We start from the raw sequence: 20,276 nt of genomic DNA, 5'->3' as shown, positions 1-20,276 counted from the left end.
TGGATGCAGCGGAGATTGTTGCCATTAAAGTAGGTGTGTAAGTGTTTCATTTATTTATATTTAAGGACGTTTGATTGAAAAATGGGGCTGAGAAGTATTTAACATTTATTTTTTCTCGCATGACTCGATGCGACAGCGAAGATTATTTGGAATTACTGTCAGGCTTCTACGGACGCCTTTGACGCAGATTTGTACGTCAGCGTCGCCGCCTTATTAGATGTGGCAAAAATATCGTTCACGGGTACAGACTGTATTCCCGCGAGATCTGTCTTGACTTCACATATCGCGCTTTGCGACGTCCATTGTGGCAGCGGCGTCGACGTACTATTGAGCCTCCTAAGCGACATCTCAGCATGAGTCTCTATTACGGCAAAACTACCATTGACAAACGAAGAAGAAGACGAAGTTCTAACCGGAAGTGTTCATTTTTTACTCACGCTATTAGTCCAGCTGCGAGCTTTTCTCTCATTGAGTGCAGAAATAGTCTTGTTAGTCTCTACAAAGGTCGGATATCATTTAAATAATTGCACTTTTTCCCCCAAATGTACCTTTTGAATTTATTTACGTCCTTTATAAATGAAATAACGTACTCCATCTCTAGCTAATTTTGCCCATACTATTGCTTACCTTGTGAAAGCTTTTTCTGACAATGAGTGGCAAAAGACGGGAAAAGGCGAAGGTAAGGTCAATTGACGTGGTAACGTATGCTTTTATTTCAATTGGAGCGCTATGTACTAAGTGACTGTTTGTGTAAGCACTCACAGTATCATGCGGGAACGCTGTTTGATATTTTGCTATTGCAGTACAAATGGAAAGGCAAATACACATACATATTAACCCAAAACTATTTTTGGAACGTCAGCATGTACGGCGAATTTGTATTGATGTTTGAGGAGGTTAATAGGAACTGTTTGTATGCAGCATCTAAATTTACAAATAGTTGTCATTGAGAATAGAGCAAAGGGGTCGTGAGAGTTTAGAGCTAATGGAAAAACGCACAGGAGTCCGTATAAATAAGCATGGTATTGACCTATAAGGGTTTTAAAGAATTGCAAATTGGTGCCTTTGCAAACCAACCTATCATTTCTATTTAAAAAAATATTTAACAAAAAAAGAAACAGAATTCCGAGATTAAGAAGAAAGACACGCAAAAGGTGGTCACCCAGGATAATGAGGATGCGCCAACTGCAACTAGCAAGACCAAACTCCCCGTGGCTCCGAACGACAGTGGCAGCAGCAGCCCCAAAGAGTCTGCGACGCCGCCACAAGAGGATGAGGCAGCGAGTGAAGGTAATGTTCTGATGTGTAGTGAACCTCCAGGAACATATATTGTTGGAGATTAGTTCTGCATGGCATTCGAAAGATCTGCAACGTAGATGTGGTATGAAATGTGACGTTTCAGGGGTTCACTGTAATGCAATGTGATCTCCAACTAATTGTGTCAAATCCAAAATGTGTGTGCCATCTTATGTATGCATTTTCCTCTAACTAGCATTTGCTCCTCCTCAGCGGCGGCAGCTCAGTCTCGGTGCGACAAGGCCAGCGAGCTGAGCCGTCAGCTTGAGGACATCCTCAGTATCTACTGCAGAGAGAGCCGTTCGGACGACGCCGGCGCCATCGCTAACAGCCAGTCACCTAGCCTTGAGCTCAACGGACTGACTGATGACAAACGGGGAGCCAGGGCCAGGGGGGGTAAAGTCAAGGGGGGAGCTGGCGGCGGAGACAAAGAGCAGAAGACGCAGGAGAAGAAAAAAGTGAAGGGTCTGGGTGAGGACGAGCTCTTGGTCGAAATACAGATGAGTTAAAGTAATGAAGTACAGACTGAAATGTAGTTTGGTACAAAAGTAAAAAAAAACAAAAAAAAAACGCCAATTTATTTATCAGGCTCTAATTTATATTTGTAAAGAGTAAATGTATCAATGGTAATTTACATTTTTGTGCACTTCATACAGGCAAAGAAATCACTCTCCTCATGCAGACTCTCAACACATTAAGCACACCCGAGGAGAAGCTCACAGGCCTCTGCAAGAAGTACGCCGAACTGGTGAGCGTTTTCCTCTCGCCGTTCCGCCTCACCGAGATTTCGCTTTCTTAAATGGCGTCATGTGTGCGTCGTTGACAGCTGGAGGAGCATCGAAACAGGCAGAAGCAGATGCGAGCGCTGCAGAAGAAGCAGACGCAGGTGGTGCAGGAGAAGGACAACCTGAGGACCGAGCACAGCAAGGCCATCCTGGCTCGCAGCAAGCTGGAGAGCCTCTGCCGGGAGCTGCAGCGGCACAACCGCACACTCAAGGTGCGCAGCGCACACAGAGAACACGTTACTTCCCTTATAGGCTTGAGATTGTGTTAAAGAAGAATACAGCGCCACATACTGCTTTGCAATGCGCTTGACAAGTAGGAGTAGTTAGTACGAGTTCAGAAAATGAAATGACAGTTTGATTTTATTCTCTATTGTGATAGCATGCTGACTTTCTTGTAAGATTTTTGTTTAAACATATTTATTAATATCACCAATTTCTTTCTACTTTTTTTAAAAAATATAAACCTTTTTGTCGTGTCATCCATCCACTGAACTTCAATTTTGATTTTTTTTTTTTTCCTTCTCTACAGGAGGAAGGCATCCAGAGGACCCGTCTGGAGGAGGAGAAACGAAAAGAGGTGACTTCGCATTTTCAGGCGACGCTCAACGACATCCAGGTTCAAATGGAGCAACACAACGAGAGGAACGCTAACCTGCGCCAGGAGAACACGGAGCTTGGCGAGAAGCTCAAGAAGCTCCACGAGCAGTACAAGCTACGAGAGGAGGTGCGTCGCCGCCTTCCGTGCTGGTCGGTAGCCTTCCCACGCGGCTAACCGAGACTTACCCGATCAGCATATAGAAAAAGTGGTGAAGCACAAGGACCTGCAGCAGCAGCTGGTGGACACCAAACTTCACCAGGCGCAGGAACTGCTCAACGAGTCGGAGGAACGCCACGACGCCGAGAAACATTTTGTAAGTGATGACACACACACGCACGCACGTTAACGCAAGCATCCGATCGTGGCTAAAACCGACTAAAGTTTTCGTCAAATAGAACTAGACTAAAACTATCGCAAATAGGAATGACTAAATCTGACAAAAACTAATAAGCATTTTTGTCCAAATGACTAAGACAAAATCTCAAATGCCTGCCATAAACAAGACTGCTTCTCTTCCTCAGCTGCTCCAAGAGGCGCTCGAGTCTCAGCGAATGTGCGAGCTGATGAAGCAGCAGGAAGGTCACCTCAAACAGCAGGTTTCCCCAAAATTCTCTCCTCCTGCTCCTTTCCTGCAATATTTGCATCTCTAAAGTTGCGTTGTGCTCCTAAAGCTTTCCCTGTACACCGAGAAGTTCGAGGAGTTCCAGAGCACCTTGTCCAAGAGCAACGAGGCCTTCGCTACCTTCAAGCAGGAAATGGAAAAGGTGAGGAAGCCGACGTCGCCACGTGGGCCGGGTCACGTGTAAACTTTGGTTTGCGTCCCTCAACGTTCAAACAGATGACTAAAAAGATCAAGAAGCTGGAGAAGGAGACGGCCATGTACCGTTCCAGGTGGGAGAGCAGCAACAAAGCTCTTCTGGAGATGGCGGAGGAGGTAATTCAGTGCCATTGATGGAAAGAAAAAAAAAACAATAATTCAAATAATTGGCGCTCAACATGAATGAGTAAAAAATCAATTTGAATAATTAATATAAGAGTTTAGTTCTGACACTAACAAAAGACTGATAAGACCAAAATCTAGTTAAACTGTCAAAAAGATTTTGACGTTAAGTCTTTGTAACAAGGCCAAAATGTAGATGTTAAAATAAAAACATATTTTAGTTATAAAATATATTCATCTTTGGGGGAAAAAGACAAAGTAAATCGGACCGAATCAAAATCTGGAACTGAAAATGAAAAATAAATCAAATCGGGGCATCGTTGGATCGCTTTAAATGAGCACTGCAGCAAAGATAAATGAGCAACTGGCAACCCACCAAAAAGGTTTATAATTTCCTATGGATGCCACAAGCTGGTGGCAAAGTACTACTTTTGTCCAAAAGAAGCTCCTCCATTCCTGTTTCTTGTTCCTTGTCCTCAACATAACGATAAAATATTGTATTTATTCCTTTGACTCTAAAAAGTACACCCAAATATTGTTTGTGTTTTCATATAATTCATAACTCCGATTTAGGTGAAATTGGAACTTTAGTTTTCATGTTTTCCGTGTAGAAAACCATCCAAGACCGCGAGTTTGAAGCCCTTCAAGGTAAAGTCCAGCGGCTGGAGAAGCTGCGGCGTGCCCTCAAAGTGGAACGTAATGAGCTCAACAAGAAAGTGCAGAAGCTTAGCGGCACCCCCGCCGCGCCCGCCTCCGACTCGGAATGCCCCTCCCCGACACACACGGACTCTCTGCCGGAAGGCGCCGTCAGCCACGCCCTCCCCGAATGCAGCTCCCAAAATCCGCCCTGTGACCCCGACCTGAACACGGACACCCAAGTGGAGGCGGCTCAGCCCGTCGCCACGCAGGAATGACGATCATCACTCAGGACCACAACGCAAACTCCTCCTGCTTTATTTCTGTTCATTCCCATGGAAAGTTTCCAATTTTGAAGTCATCGAATTTTTCTACCCCAGCCATCGAAATTCATCTTAATGTTGTGCTCATTGTTTTCGCCTCTTCCCTTAGACAAACACTTGAATGCTTAAAGAGCCGTTAACTTTGCATCACACATAGTATTGTGAACGCTACTTGATGGCACGCGATAAAGATGTCATAAATATTAGCCAATAATATGAATGTCCCTTACATATTTTGCTGCGCGCGTTTGTGTTTGGGGTCGGCTATGCAACACACGCTCCCTCGCTTTGATTTCTGTGGTGGTCTGAAGTGGAAAGCACTTGGATTGTTTGTTCTTTCGTCATCACATCCACACACTTGTAGTCCGTTCTAGCCGAATGATAGTCACAACTGGCAGGCTTTGATTGTTACCTCATGTTGAAACATTCAAATGTAGGAGTTGAATTATTTTTTTTCCTTCAACACATCAGTTCTTGTTTAGACATGATTTTAAACGCTAACGATTCCGTAGCACTGGAAAGCGGTCTTTCCTTTCCTCGTCTCGTGCAAGAGATTCATCAAACACGCAAAGGAACCAAAGATATTCCTTGTTTCTTTTGCTGTGGTTTTGTCTGTCCTTCGGAGACTTTACGTTTTGTTAAATAAAATATCTGGAATAGTGCAGGCTTTTTGACATGTTTCATGTCAGGCTCCTTGTTTGAAAATGTTTGAGAGTCACTGCAGTGTAATTTGGACGAATGTCCAACTCCTGCCATTTGTTTCATTCATTCACAGGAACACAATGCCATTAATAATGAATCACAGGAGGGTTGTACATGCCCGATCACAACTCCACAGGTACATTTGAACGAATAACATTGAATGTCTTAACTAATTTTGCTTTAGTGATTCAATAGAGAACTACGGCTCTTTCACTTTGCTCCATCTCCAAGGAAGAAGCGCATTGTATTCACGGTGAGTTTAATTGGTTGTGTTTTGTATCAATTCAAAGATCGAAATGAAATTATGAACATCTCCTTTACTGACATGAAGGTTGATCATCTTGACGTCACTGGTGCTGAGACGGGTTTTCATGGTTTTTGATGAGGAAAGTGCTCAGGTGAGATGTTCGCCCAAATAGTGTTTTTTACCTGACAACATACTAAAATTTACATTTAAATAGAAGTGTTTAGTCAGTGTTATTTTATGACTTAAATAATATTTTCGTGTTGATATGATTTATTTTGAAATACTTACGTTTTCATGTTCAATCTGTTCGTTGTTAATTGTTTTATTTTGAAAGTCCAAACCGGAAATGCCGTTGCCTCGCCTGTCGTGCCTTGACGCTCGAGTGGCCGACTGTCTGCAAGAAACATGCGATGGCTGCGGAAGGAGACAAGTGCACCGGGCCAGTCTTGACTTTGGAAAGCTCCCGAACGTGACCTTGAACGTCTACCGAGCTGTCCGGTACCCGTTGGTGGCGCCACGGCCGCGGCTTGCACCTCCGCGCTCCTACCCGGCCTGTGCGCATCGTGAGACGGCGAGCATCGTCCAGCCAGACCGAGACGATTTTTGACAGCTGTTTTCACACACAGGCGACTGTAAGAAGCCTGTTCCATTTCAAAACATTTCTTGGTGATGTCATGGCATGTTTATTGTGTCCCCTTGTAAGGACAAGGACCATTATATGCGAGACCCGCGTCCGTGACGTCACGTGGTGATGGGGATGAAGCCACACCCTCAAATAACCCTACCACATGAATGAACCCGCCGAGTATAGAAAGGTGGTTGAGTATTTGTTCCATCGCCAGTTGATATTTATCTTAAGGACAATGTACGAGTACCCTCTCAGTGCACTAGTGCAGCAACTGTCTTACTAGTAAGGTAGTTGCCCTCCTAGTATGCCAAATCATGTCAGTCAGGGGTGCTAGTGAGAAAAATAATGTTAGTTGTCAGACAAGAGTGACACGATAGGAGAGTGTGTACTAGTTCATGAACTTTGAACTGGAAGCTCCTCTGAGCATTTACTTACTTTTGTAATATTTGTCACATTAATTCAGCTAATTTTCACCCCTAAAATGAGTTCATTCAGTTGTATGTAATCGTGTTTTTGTTGCTTTTTAAAAAAAAATTGTATCTCATTCAAATAATTGAATTGATTTATTGTAAATAATACAAGAAAACTAACGACTTAAATACAAATATGTAGTGTAACTTTTTGACTGCATGTATAAAATGTACTATATACCTTTTCCACAAATAATGTGGCCCATCAATCCATTTTAAAAATCAAGTCAGCAAAAATCCAAGTTTGCCACTCCCGCCATGGAATTTCTGGAGAATTTCACTGCTGTATAAGTGTCTTTCAGAATTGATGAATGTTGTTCTGCAGTAATGTTTTGCATGATTTAATGCATGCGGCTGGCAGGCAGCGCACTGCTGAGTCAGCGGCGCTCGACTTAAAGACCGAACATCCATTGATCGCAGTAGACTTTGGCTTTACAAAATATTTATGTCTTCAATTGTTGTTGCCATTCAATTGAGTGGGTGTGTTCTTGTTGTCTTAGTCAGCTCAAGAGGACAATGGCCCCCGTTTCCCTCCGCCAGTGACAGTAGAGTCAAGCTGGCCTCCCCAGTCCCCTCCCAGCCCCCCGACCCCGACCCCGACCCGGACCCGGGCCCTGATAGGGCGCACAGTGATGACGATCAGTATGTAGGGGCGGGCGAATCCAGTCAGCCTGTCGTGTTCCGGGCTCTCTCTGACTACAAGGACGCGGAGACCATCACAGGTAGGGCAACATGTCGTCTAATGTCATAATCCCCGCAAATTCCAGTTCAGCGTTCCTAAATTTACCTTTTCATTGATTTTTTTGGGGGGGAAACGATCCTCTGTTGTTCACTGAATAACTCACCGCAATAAGTGTTTTGCTTCGGTGCCACTACGTTGATATGAGTAGAGGAACTTGAGACAAAAATTGTCCTATTTTGATGTCTTTTTAGATGTGTGCAACAGCACGAACCTGCCAGAGTTTGAGATCATCAGCCTCCTGGAGGAGCAGCTGCCAGTTTATCGCTTGCGGGCCGACACGGTTTACGGCTACGACCGCGATGACTGGCTGCACACGCCCCTGCTGGCCACCGACGCTCCGCTCGACCTGACCACCGAACAGATAGAAGAGACGCTCAAATACTTCCGTAAATTCACACTGCTTCAAGAGTAACATTTTAAAATCTACAACTAGTACACACCGTGTTTAAAAGTGTTTGGGAGTTTTCTTTCGAGTTGCTTTTTAGATTAGGTTGACTTTTGTTTTTGTTATTTAATTCAGTTAGGTTTATTTCATTTTTTGTTTTTTAATTTTTTGTTTTCATATTTTTTGAAAATTTAGTTTTCATTTTTAATAATAGCTTTTCCCATTGGTCACCTCTCCAAAAGTGATGTACATGCCACTTGCTCACTCTCTCTGGCTCCACTGGTGGGAGGAGGGTCGGGGGGGCGTTCGTGTGTGACACTGAGAGAGGCAGAACACGAGTAAGTGACTCGCTGGTCATAGTGAAACTCAAAGCGGAGATGGGAAGTGAGAGCAGGATGGAGACGTTAAGGAGGGATGAGTCGGATGCCTGGTGTTGTCGGGAGGATAAGAAAGGTAAAAGATGTGACGCGTTGTGAGTTGCTTTATTTGAAATGAATTTTGGATGCGGAGCAATTAACATGATTTAATGTCATTTTTCATTCCTGGGTCATAGACTGAAACTTAAATTACCCTAAACACGATATTTTGCTGTTGATGAATGGAATATTGTTTATAGTAGTTTATTTTCATTCTGTTTTTATATATTTTTTAAATAAATTTTAGAATTAGTTTTAGTTTTATACAGATGTATGCATCTTTAACCTGCTTCATTGACAAACAACAGCGCGTGACTGTTGTTGTACATCTCCATCCGCCAAAGCAACTCAGCAATTGAAATAAGTCCGTCGCAAGTGGTTGTGATTGTAGTGTTACAGAGAGCTGATCATCGATTGGACAAAAGTCAATAAGAGGTTCGCGTCCGCGGGTTGTGTGCCATGGAAAACATCAACAACATCATCGGCGTCATTGCTGACGAAAGTCTCACACCAACCAAACCTGGCCGCAAACTCTGACAGGAATATTCTGGAAAACTGTCGAGGTTGCATAATGTCGCTGGCTCTGCGTGCTTCCTCGCTAACCTCCTCTCCCTCGTGTGTCCGCAGTTCTGTGTGCCGAAAGAGTGGGCCAGATGACAAAGACCTTCAGTGACATTGACGCCGTCACACGTCTTCTGGAGGAGGTGAGGTGACACGTTTGAGGTGTCGTGGAGGGGAAAATCAAATTCACATCTCATGTTCACCAAAAAAACAAAAACAATCTGGATTCTAATTGGCTCTCACACACAACAACAACCACAAAGGAAGGACTCGCTGCATGTCACTCACGATTTTTGACTCGCGCCGCACAATTTAGACCAACCACGTTTTTGGGCGCATGTGGCACCTCAAACAGATGCGCTTGAAATATCCAGGTGCTTGTGATGTGAATCCTGTTCAAACATCAAAAGTGTCTAAATGTAGCTTCTGGTTGCGTGCGTGCGTTAGAAAGAGAGAGATTTGGAGTTGGCTGCAAGGATCGGCCAGTCTCTCCTGAAGAAGAATCAAGTTCTGACTGAGCACAACGATTATCTGGAGGAGCAAGTGGGACAAATCACAGAAGAGGTCTGAATTTTTTTTGGGTGTGTGCAGAATGGGAGGGACTGACTTGAATGTGAGCTTTTGGTCTGGCAGGTGGCCCAGCTGCACCATGAGTTGAACCTGAAAGATGAGCTGCTGCAGTTTTACACCAATGCGGCCGACGAGAGCGAGGAGGAGCCCGGCGGATCGCCAACGTCAGCATTTTTTTTTAGTCGCCTACTTCTGCGCGTCCTTGATTGTTTGAGTTACTTGTTCACAGTTGGCTTGTATCAAACACAATTTTCATATAGTGCGGGCACCAGTCAAGCTAGCCACAAAATTAAAAAAGATGTAACTTGATGGCGCCAAAGCACTAATTTTATAGTTGTCTGGGTGAGCTTTTAAGATTACTGTTGGTTATTCAACCAGTAAAAGTTGTACTGTATGTAAAGACGAGTCGAGATGCTGACCATGAGCTCATGTGCTCGAAGGGGAAAGAAGAGTCGGGTGGAAGCTGCCGTGGGAGGTTTCCTGAGCGACACCCTGCAGCGGAAACTCAAGGAGCTGGAAGAAGAGAACCTGTCGCTCCGCTCAGAGGTATGCGCAGAAATGACGACCGCCGTCTACGTTTTGCTGTTAATTCCCATGACGTCACCTCGCCGTGTTTTCCACCTCTGTGCAGGCGAGCCATCTCAAGTCTGAGACGGAGACGTACGAGGAGAAGGAGCAGCAGCTCGTCAATGACTGCGTGAAAGAACTCAGTTGGTTTCCACCATTTCTTGATTTTGTGTTTTGTTGCTGAAAGCAAACCTGAACTAACAAATTTTCTTCCCCTGCAGGATTGTCCAGTGTGCAGATCTCAACCATAGCGGAGGAGCTCGCTCGCAAGACCGACGACGCCTCACGACAGCAAGAGGAGATCACGCACCTCCTCTCCCAAATTGTCGACTTGCAGAAGAAAGCCAAGTCTGTGAGTTATGCGAAAGAAAAAAAAAAAAAAAGCACACGGCATTCCTTGCTATGCTTATCCCAAACGTTTGTGTGCACGCGCATTTAGTTTGCCGTGGAAAACGAAGAGCTCTCTCAGCATCTGATTGCGGCCAAAGATGCCCAACGACAGCTCACTGCGGAGGTGAGTCTCTGGTTGTCGTGGCGACCGAGCATTGAACCTCGACTGTCAAATATGATGTGCCGAAAATCATATTCAGTTCCTATACACAATTTCCCGTGCATATTAATTTTTGACCTCCGCTGCGCCTTTCGTCAAAGCGTGACCTAAAACACGAACCGTTTTCACCAGCTGCAAGAGTTGGAGGAGAAGTACTCGGAGTGCATCGAAATGTTGCACGAGGCCCAGGAGGAGCTGAAGAACCTGAGGAACAGAAACTACGCCGTGGGAACGCCCAGACGCTTCCATCCACTCGGACTCTACCCCATGGTCGGCGTTCGGCCGCCGTCTGCACTGCTTCGATGGGCGCTTGCTTTCAAGACGCACCTCACGTGCCGCGCGTGTTTTGACAGGATTCCCTGGCCGCCGAGATCGAGGGAACCATGAGGAAGGAGCTGAGCCTGGACGACTCCGACTGCGAACAGCAAAAGTACGGATGAAACTTTAGGATGTCCTGCTCCTATTGTTTGTTTGCTCACGCAGAAGTCCCAAAAAGTGTCACAAAGCTGCTTCCTCAATGATTGTGTTCCATCCCCACCGAGTGTTTTCATCCTGAAATGTTTACTCCGTTAGGGTCCACCGGAAGCGCGTTTTCGAGACGGTCAAGAACGTGAACCAGACGGTGCGTCAGCGCTCTCTGACGCCGACCGGCGCCAACATCCCGGGCTCCAACCAGTCGTTGTCGTCGCGCACGTCGCCCATGTCCAGCGGGCTGACCAGCCCTCACTCCAGCCTGTGCGGAGGTGACCTGGGCGGGGAGGCCGTCGCCCTCGACAACCGCGCCCAGAGTATCCTCATGGAGACGGCGTCCAATCAGGAGAGGTGAGGGAGGGGAGTTGATAAAGGCTTTCGAATTTATTATTTTTTTTCAACTCAGGCAAAATCAATGAAAACGAGCACATTTTCAATGATGTCAAAGTGGTACCATAGCTTCCGACGGATGCCCAAATACAATATCATGTACCGCGTATGACTCTTTAGGAGCGCAGACGGCCGAGAGAAGAAGACAAACGGAGCTGAGGATTTGCGTCTGGCCTTGCGCCGCCTGTCCCTCCGGCGTCAAAACAACCTGAGCGAGCGGCGCTTCTTCGAGGAGGAGCGGGAGCGGCGGCGAGGCGGCTGCCTCCCCGACGGCGCCGGCCAGGGGAGCGTCATGACCCCCTCGGAAAGCATCATGTCGCTTGGGAATCTCCACCTGTGGGCCTCAAGGGGGCCCTACCTGCCCGACAAACTGCAGATTGTCAAGCCGCTCGAAGGTGAGGGCGGGGCGAAAAAGGAGCGAGAGAACAGGAGGAGGAGGAGGAGGAGGAGGAGGGAGGGCCGACCCGGGCAGACAGCCGAGGGTGAAAGAGGAGGCGGATGGGGCTGGGTGAGGAAGACCGGGGCTGGGCTGGAGAGGGAGCGGGGGAGGAGGTGGGCCAGGGACAAGGCCGGGAGCCGGAAGAGGAAGGCGGCGAGCGAGGGGAAGGCCACGCCCCCCTCGCTCATGCTCTTCAACTCTTTCTGGTCTCTCATGCATCATCACAAGTCAGGCGCCTTTGCTTCTCCTCACACTTTCTGCAGGGACACGCAGCCCAGAGCGTGGCTCGAAGCAGTGGCGGTTCCAGCTTGAGTGGCGCCCCCTGTCTTCAGGAGCAGAAGCTACTGATGTTGAACACAAATACGATAGACATCATTTTAATAGGAAACGCACTCATATAGATGGCGAGATCGATAACCAGCCCCTGTGCAGCCACACTTGCCAGAAAACACATTTTTTTAACCGTTATCATTTATAACATTGTTATTGTGGTTGTTGAGCTACAGTGATGCATAGGTTGTTGTTTTTAATGTTTTAGATTACATCATATGACTGATCTAAAAATGGTAGAATATTTTATAGTACAAGAATTTCACAACATGGTTACCTAATCTATTTATTCAATAATTATTCTTCTATTCAAAAGTAATTATTTGACGCAGGTTTTAATAAATTCCGAGAACTATAATATAAGCGGTGTTCAGCGTGATGCAATACTAGTTGACAATCACGATCATTTATTGTCACTGCTATCGCATCGCACTGTATCGGATCTCTTTCCGTTTTTTCATGCTCACTTTTCATTTTGCTTTGCTCATCTGTTGTTTGTTTTCTGTTCTTTCTGTCCACTTCATGTACTTCCCTTTCTTAATTTCACCATGTCTGACTAATAAAACGCTTTTTTCTTTTCTTCTTCTGTCACTTTTTGTCGCCTTTTTTTTTTTTTGTCGACGCTCATCACCATTATCGTTGATTTCGACTGCTTCTCATCCAAACGCATCCCGGGCACCCTCAGCTTTGTGTTGTGCAACGTGGTCATACGTGTCTTTCCACCGTAGGCTCTGCCACTCTGCATCATTGGCAGCAATTAGCCCAGCCGCATCTCGGGGTGATTCTGGACGCCAGGCCGGGGGTCGTGTCCAAAGGATACCGACCCCTCGAACTCGAGCTTGAGCAGGTCTGTATGTTCTCACTGTGCATAGTCTGTCAATGATCATTAATGTCGTGCGCTTCTAAGCGGGAAGGGGCATAATAAATGGATCTTTTGATCACTGACATCCACGTTGGGATTTATAAAGAGATCGTTCTCAAAATCACATCGGAACGACTTAAAAATATAGACGTAATAGTTCTTTTTTTTTTTTTTAGAGCTGTGCGAAGCCTAAATAAATCACATTTTCATCATTTTTTTTATGATTATGAGAAATATTTTTTAGGGTAAAAAAATGTTTGTTGTGAATGTTGAGCCCTGCTCACAAAAGAATATAACAGCAGAAACTACAAAGGCAAAAAAAAGAAAAAACTTGGGACGTTTCTGTCTTTCCACTCCCCGTCCCCTATGCCAGTCAGCCACGCCCACCTATTTAAAACTCCTGACCGCAGTTCACCACTTTGTTTGTGACATTTGCCAGCAAGATTATTCAGCACTTTTTGTGTGGATTGATCCTTTGTAGCTGAACTTCCAGCCTTGTGTTCCTCCATTGAATCCCGTCAGCTTTGTGCTCCGACCCCAAGTTCTGCCTTTGTAGGTTTGCCTGTTCCCGTGGCTGTTGGGCATTCTGCTACAACGCCACTGTATGGGTGTCCTCCGCAGGTGTATTCTTGGGGTAGCTTCGAGGAGGACGAAGCAGGAGAGCAGTACTTTCAGAATCTTCCCACCACCTCTTCTTCGGCCTCCCCAGCTGTGCCTTGTACTTCCTCTAGCCTGGGGCAGCCGTCGCCGCGCTTGGCGCCACCGTCCCCACCCTCACCATCCCCGTCGCCACATCTCAGCAACACTGACGCACTGGGTGAGGGGGCAAAAACATGCAGTGAACCGTCAGTGGCTGTTTTTTTTGTTTTTGTTTTGTTTTTTCAATAATGGTTAATTTTGTGCGCAGCTGCATACTATCCAGGTAAATGCATGGCCCATACAAGCTCCACCTACACATTCACAACCTGCCGCATCCTGCATCCGACGGACGAGCAGACGCGGGTCACGCCCAGGTAAGCCTCATCACTGCCATGTAATGCTCAGCTTTCCCAAATAAAATGACATTGAAGAGAATTCTTCTCATTGGACTGAGTTGGGTCTTTTTGTGCCACAGCCTGAACGCCATCCCGTCATCGTCGTCCTGCGTGATGACCAGCTCGCTACTGGGCACGCCCGCCGCAACACCCTGCACGCCCCGCAGGCTCAGTCTAAGACCGTCCGAATCTTCAACAAATCTCAGGCATAAAAAAAAACACAGAAATGCTAATAATTTTACCCTCTGGAAAGCGCTTAAGATGACCTTCCCTGACTTGTTTGTTCCATTGCTCTGCAGAGATGCCACGCGCACCACCAGCACTTGCCTGGGTCTAGTGCGCCTCCTGCAGGAGAGAGGGATTTCTGCAGCGATGTACCACCAGAGTCTGGGATTGGATGCCACTCAGGCCAACGAGGGGCTTTTATTCAGCACTTGCATAACTCCTAACAGACCTCCTGACCCCGACCCGCTGCGTCCCTCCACCCCTCCGAACTCCCCCGCAGGACAGGGGGCGTCGGCTATTGCAACCTCCGTGGGCTTTGACTTCAAGAGCCCCTCTTATGACAACTTCCTGGCTTCCAAGCCGGCGCGTTCCATCCTGAAGGAGGTAACAGGAGGGACAAGGGGCCGCCAGAGGGGGCGGGACTGCGAGAGCCAGACTGACGTGAGCGTAACCGTGCACAACCTCAACCTGCTGGACAAGGTGAAACGGCTTGGTGTGGCCGGGGCGGCGGGGTCCAGGGCAGCCAGTCCCGGCCCCATCCTAGGGGGGCCTCTGGGTGGGCTGCGCAGATCGGGCTCCCCCTTTGGGCCGGACGGGATCAGACGGAACCGGAGTTATCCGGCCAGCATGGCCATGAAAGCTCCCGGTCCTCCAGAGTGATATTGACTGAGCAGCCAATCAGACGCAAGGACTGGCTGCTAGCCGGTCACATGGTCACCGTTTTATAACTGTGTAGTGGAAATGACTTATGATAAGCAAATTCATATCGCAAGGGAGTTAACTTAACATTGATGCAATGTTCTCCCTTCTTATAATTGCCCGTACATCCCACAAGATGGCAGCAAAGCGCTACTAATGAAGCCTCAAATCACCTCACCACAGTTCCTGGACACCAAATGGTGCTAAAGTACTCCTATTATGTTAGACATTTTTTTCCCCAGCAAATAAGATGGTGTGCTCCAAAATAAATCTGCCTGAAACCATATAAGCCAACTAATGTAGCAATGGCGTTTCCTCGCCGTTGGCCTCAACATGAGAAATACTTGCACAATTCAAGAACTTGATAAAAAATTCTGCAGTTATATCCACTAATGCTTGAACAAAAATGTTGATAAATACAAAAAAGTGTATTGCTAATTATATTTATCCTGTAAAAACTTTCATTGGATTGTGCCGGTGTACCTTATGTTGTGGCCCAAGAGGTATACAAAGATTTTTTTTTTTTACTTAATTTTGGTTTATTCCAGAGGTCTTCAATCCTGTTCCTCGAGGGGCCGCCTGCCTGTTTTCCGTCTCCCTGCTGCAACTCGCCTGATTCAAATGATCAGATAATCAGCGAAGTCTGCAGAAGTTGGATAACAATCCTGTCTGAATCAGTAATGTTTGGCTTCGCCCTTTTTGTGAAATTAGATTGGAATTGGTTGAGTTGTAATATACTGAGGGTTTTTTCAGTTTTTTATTTAATTTATTTTTTTGTTCCATATTGACGTTTCTTTTAGCACATCTCTCATTCTATGAGTGAGAGGAAATGCTTAAATAAAAATAATACTCAAATCAGTTGCTCATATTAAAAATGTAAACACTGGAAATACATACAGGTGCGTCTCTTAAATAGATTTGTGTCAAAACTTATTTCAATAGTTCAATTCCAAAAGTGAAACTTGTGAATCGATTACACACAGAGAGAAATATTTTTGGATTTTATGTTGCTTTATTTTATAATTTTCTAGGAAAAAACGCTAAATAAAACCCTGAATTATTCATCTCAAAAGCACCAAAGTTTTTATAATTTATAATATCTGGTAGAAATGGCCTTCTGCACTCCTCAAGGATTTTTTTTGTTTTGTTTTGTGGGGGATTTTTATTTGCCTTCTTGTAATTGTATGCCGTTATAAAACACATTGAATTGCCTTTTGTTCGAATCATGGTATGTTTCACCTTTTGAATTGAGCTACAGAAATAAATGAGCAAATATTGAAAATGTGAAAACGACTGTTTTGATTCACATTTTAAAATAGAAAAAACAAAATTGAAATACAACTTGATTTTCTCGTTTGGTTTCTGGCACGAGTAAGGCAAAGTTTAATCGTTTAATTTTCCAATTTCATTAAAAAAAAAAAAAAGTGACGTCAACTTGGGCGGATATGACGTCAGGCCTGTTAGTCGATCGAACACAGGTGTGCACGAAGCGAATCACCAACTGCTGGCCGCAGGCGCGGCAAGATGGCGTCCGCTCGCGTGGACTTTTCTAAGCTAAGTTACCACACGAGCAAATGTTTGTCGTTTGTTTGCCATTTCGCTTCTTGCACGATTTGCACACTTGAGGGATGCGACTGCGTTTGATGTTTGAGCACAGCACGTCACAATTCACTTCCTTTTGCTTGATTTAGCACATTGTGCTCTTTGTTTGGTGCCGCGCTTTCAAATGTTTTGTTTGATTTTATATTTGACGGTAGCATTTTATAATAAGACTCTGGCGTGCACTTTGGTCAATTTGCCTCCAGGTCAATGGGAGCCAGGTGTGGACGAAGCGAATCGTCAAGAACAGGCCGCAGGCGCGGCAAGATGGCGTCCAACCGCGTGACCTTCCTCAGCTAAGTGAACACACAGCAAATGTTTGTCGTTTGTTGCCGTTTCTCATGATGACATTTTGCTTCTTGCACGATTTGAACACTTGAGCACAGCATGTCACAATAAACTTCCTTTTGCTTGATTTAGCACATTGTGCTCTTTGTTTCGTGCAGCGCTTACATAATGTTTTTGTTTTTTGTTTTTTTTTTAATGCTGGCCAGCTTTTATTTTATTTTTTTTTACTTGGACACACACCTGATGACTTTGTACTTGACAATTGAACTGTAAGGATTTTGTTATTTGTTTGTTTGACTTTTTGCTGTTTATCAAAGATGTTGTATTTTATTTCAGCTGCTATGTAACTTTTTTGTTTCCTTTTCTGGTTGTATGACCTTTGTCAAGATTATTTATGTGGTGGTTTTTTGACCAATTTGCAAACTTGTGAATGTTTCTTTTTTTTGTCTAACCCTTGACGTGCATTGTTAATAATTCACATTGAAACCCTTTCTGCTCCAAATGAAGCCAAAAATTGCGACTATTCTTTCACTGTCGGTTACGGCCGTTCATTTCTCTGGTTTCCTGTTGGAGGGGACACTTTGTCCAATTTGGACGCCGAAGGCCGACTCGTAGCGCAAGGCCATTTTTGGACCGCCGACTTGGATAATCTGTCGGATATAAGGTAAACTGTACCATGAGTTCTAAACGTATACTTGTATCGCTAGGATGACGAGGTGGCGTGCCGATAAAAGTATTTTTGGAGATCTTAATTTGGTTTAATGGTAATTCGCTAAAGTCGGCCACAATGCCATCTTTCAGGTTGAACATACAATCCCGTATTTAGTCGGCTTTCAGCTCTCGCGCATTATCTTCAGTAACTGGCACTCTAGTTGGTATCTGTAATTATTACAAAACAGGTAAAGTTATGAATGTGATTTTTCTGTTGATTGTTTTTTCTGCAGAACTAAAATTCTATTCAAAGCCTGCAAATTCAAACTGAGTGCGGGTAAAGGTAAGTAAATTTGTTTTTGTTGTTTCCTGTAGTGTTTTACAATATTTTTTTCTCAACACAAATCAATCCTCTCCTCTCTCTGTGTTTCAGGATTGTGGAGCCACCGGATTTGCTGAGGGGCAACAAGAGGACAAAAAGCCCGGTGTCGGGAGGCGGGCTGAACGGCTCTTCCTGGTATTCCATCTTGAGTTTGCAGATGACTTGTGCATGACATGGATTGGATTTTCAGTCACTTTGAATAACCTGTCGCTCTTGGACTTGTTCTTTCCCCCCTCGCCTCGCCAGGTTGTTGTAAGGCGGCGTCGGAACGGGATGCTCCGAGAGGCTCCGAGACCCACCGGACGACGGTTAAAATTCTACACGTGCGCAATCCAGTGAATTGCACATTCTGCCTTTTGCAGGACGGGCGAGGGAAAGCTACAAAGTTGACGCTCCAATCCAGTCGGCGACCCGCCCGCCACCTGGCTTGGATGTTTTTGCCTTGTTTGACAGGAAGAAGAAGAAGTTCTTGTGTGGCGTCTCCGTGCAATGTTTGGATTCCTGAAATGGAGTGTGTTGTTTTGCTTCACATTGTATAACAGCGCGTTGTGTGAAATGTTGCCGTCTCAGCCTCCGTTTACAGCCTGCTCATCCTGGAAGGGGATTGGTCACTTCTCCAGGTTTCTTCCGCCAAGCCTGAGTTTTGAGAGCCTCTCTTGTGAATAAAGGGCGATACAAATGCACTTGACTTGTTGCAGGATGGAGGCGGAGCCACGGCAGCGTAAGAAGTACAAAAGCACCAAGATGAAATTTGTGTGCTTGTTGTGTAGGATGGAAGAGGAGCCAGATGAAGGGAAAGGCAGGACAAAGGTCTCAAAACAGACGGCCATTGAATAAAAAAAAAAAAGAGGACGTCGTCGGGAGCCTGCCGAATGGAGGTCACCAAATTTTGTCCCATTTAATATGCAAAAGGCGTCACTAATTGTTCATTTTGGCTTGCAGGACCGAGATGGAGCTGGCTGAGGAAAAGGAGTCGGTCCACAAATGAAGAATCGAGCGGAATCTGTCCGAGGGGTGCTTGCAAATGGTGACCAGGAGGGGGCAGTGTAGCGAGCTTTGTGCTTTGCCTTGGTTGAGTGTAGCGAGGGAAGTTTGTCGTTGTTGTTTTGTGCTCAGAAAGGTCTGACTGTGATGAGGGCAGGTATGGAGTGTGTTTTTCGAGCCGATGGTTGGACTCGTGTCGCTTGAGTGCTTTTGGCAAGAAATGTTGGCGACGGTCAGCTCGTTGTTTGGCTTGTCTGGATCCAGAGCGGCTTTTGGTTTGAGGATGTCACTTTGACTGCTTTTGTGTCGGGAGGCTTTGAGGAAGGAGTTTGTCATGTTAGCAACGCAAAACATTTGTTGGTTTGAGGATTGTGGAGGCCCCCGACCGGACCAGCGCCACCAAGAGCAAGTTGGACCGAGGTGAGGAGTACGTTGACCAATAACGCGACCCGCACTCAGTCGACGCCAATGAAATGAGTTTGGGGCGGACGACCACGAACTGTCTTATTTATTTGCAGGGTGACGAGGAAGCCAGTTGGGACGGGAGGCGTCTTGGAGAACCTGAACATGGTTATGAACGCTTGTCATAAAAAAAAGTTGAAGCTCCCAATAATGTTGTGCGTTAATGTGCTTGTTTTGCAAGGTGGAGACGGAGCCGCATGGAAAAACTGGAGAAAGGTAACAAAATGGAAGGCCATTCCTAAAGTGGCACATGATGACAATCTTTGTTGTCGCCAGGGAATGAGGAAAAGGAACGATTGCAAGATGAACCGCTCGCTTTTGAGGCGAGTGTGCAATCAAATGGATGCCAACGCATCGTCAGACGAGTCTGTCTCTTTTCTCCGTAGCGTTCCCAGACGAGAGGTGCAGATGCGACGGCGGCACTAGGAGAGCAAAGCGCCAACTCTGCAGCGAGCGCATTTCTTTGTTCTTCCTTTGGTGTGTTTGTCTCCGCTCGGTCACTAACTCACTGGGTGTGCACTGACCAACACTAACTGCATGAAGGGGTTTTTGTTTTTTTCTTCCTGTCCTGAGCTGCGTCTGGTTGCAGCCACCATTCTCAGCCGATGACAATATTCTCCACCGCAGTCGTGTCAATTCCATTTCCGCAAATGCTGCAGGCTTGGCAGGAGGCGCTGGAAATGGTGGCTGCGGCCAGACCCGTCTCGTCAGGGCATCAATGCTTGTGACCAAAATGGACTCTGAAATATTGTATATGGAGATGTTTGTATTTGGTCGGGAGCAAATTGTAAAGCTCCCGTTTTCTGTTTGTGCCTGTGTGCTTTGATTAAAATGTGAAGTGATTTAAAGTGCTCTACTTCAAACATTGGGGAGGGAGAAAATGTCCACGTGTGTCAGAATTTCTAGTCTTAAATGTTTGTGACTATAAGGCCTTTGAGGAAAAAAAATAAATGCGCCGAATGACATGATTAAGTATGCGGCCAGTCAAACTTGAAAGGGGTTCCATCAGCTGAAAGATTGTTTGTGTGTCCTGAGAATGGCTTG

General features: G+C 45.7%; 2 protein-coding genes and 1 long non-coding RNA gene across 4 annotated transcripts; all 3 read left to right on the top strand.

Annotated features, from left to right (window-relative positions):
• The first annotated feature begins 102 nt into the window (after positions 1-102).
• On the top strand, positions 103-5,240 carry txlna (taxilin alpha). The gene is made up of 11 exons (XM_088278659.1): positions 103-679; positions 1,116-1,290; positions 1,510-1,767; positions 1,953-2,044; positions 2,123-2,293; positions 2,611-2,805; positions 2,873-2,992; positions 3,201-3,275; positions 3,351-3,443; positions 3,518-3,613; positions 4,231-5,240. The coding sequence occupies exons 1-11, from the start codon at positions 650-652 to the stop codon at positions 4,531-4,533; spliced, it is 1,608 nt and encodes a 535-aa protein (XP_088134785.1). The 5' UTR covers positions 103-649; the 3' UTR covers positions 4,534-5,240.
• Positions 5,241-5,387: 147 nt separating this feature from the next.
• Positions 5,388-7,275, top strand: LOC148321500 (uncharacterized). Of its 2 annotated transcripts, XR_015839426.1 has the most exons (5): positions 5,388-5,533; positions 5,612-5,678; positions 5,862-6,159; positions 6,231-6,345; positions 7,126-7,262. It is a non-coding gene; the product is annotated as an uncharacterized LOC148321500 (long non-coding RNA). The 2 variants fall into 2 exon arrangements; XR_015839425.1 differs by lacking the exon at positions 6,231-6,345 and having other exon boundaries at positions 7,126-7,275.
• trak1b (trafficking protein, kinesin binding 1b) lies at positions 7,159-20,074 on the top strand. Its single transcript, XM_088278656.1, has 22 exons — positions 7,159-7,347; positions 7,559-7,753; positions 8,796-8,872; positions 9,177-9,293; positions 9,363-9,463; positions 9,740-9,845; positions 9,931-10,009; positions 10,088-10,218; positions 10,306-10,380; positions 10,549-10,686; positions 10,770-10,846; positions 10,990-11,238; positions 11,398-11,672; positions 12,775-12,893; positions 13,530-13,725; positions 13,816-13,921; positions 14,023-14,148; positions 14,242-15,066; positions 16,672-17,747; positions 17,838-19,190; positions 19,289-19,340; positions 19,414-20,074. Exons 3-18 carry the CDS (start codon positions 8,822-8,824, stop codon positions 14,825-14,827), a joined length of 2,532 nt encoding a protein of 843 aa, XP_088134782.1. The 5' UTR covers positions 7,159-7,347; positions 7,559-7,753; positions 8,796-8,821; the 3' UTR covers positions 14,828-15,066; positions 16,672-17,747; positions 17,838-19,190; positions 19,289-19,340; positions 19,414-20,074.
• The last annotated feature ends 202 nt before the right edge of the window (positions 20,075-20,276 follow it).

Source organism: Idiotropiscis lumnitzeri, chromosome 16 (assembly GCF_059441095.1).
Source record: "Idiotropiscis lumnitzeri isolate Australia: NSW breed Sydney's pygmy pipehorse chromosome 16, RoL_Ilum_1.0, whole genome shotgun sequence".
NCBI lineage: Eukaryota > Metazoa > Chordata > Actinopteri > Syngnathiformes > Syngnathidae > Idiotropiscis > Idiotropiscis lumnitzeri.
This window is presented reverse-complemented; position numbering and strand designations above follow the sequence as displayed.

Excerpts from the sequence above, each read along its gene's own strand:
- txlna (XM_088278659.1), top strand. The coding sequence starts at position 650 with ATGAGTGGCAAAAGACGGGAAAAGGCGAAG. Across the intron at positions 1,291-1,509 it reads GGATGAGGCAGCGAGTGAAG|CGGCGGCAGCTCAGTCTCGG; the intron begins GTAATGTTCTGA and ends GCTCCTCCTCAG. Across the intron at positions 3,276-3,350 it reads AAGGTCACCTCAAACAGCAG|CTTTCCCTGTACACCGAGAA; the intron begins GTTTCCCCAAAA and ends GTGCTCCTAAAG.
- trak1b (XM_088278656.1), top strand. The coding sequence starts at position 8,822 with ATGACAAAGACCTTCAGTGACATTGACGCCGTCACACGTCTTCTGGAG. Across the intron at positions 10,687-10,769 it reads CACTCGGACTCTACCCCATG|GATTCCCTGGCCGCCGAGAT; the intron begins GTCGGCGTTCGG and ends GTGTTTTGACAG. Across the intron at positions 12,894-13,529 it reads TCGAACTCGAGCTTGAGCAG|GTGTATTCTTGGGGTAGCTT; the intron begins GTCTGTATGTTC and ends TGTCCTCCGCAG.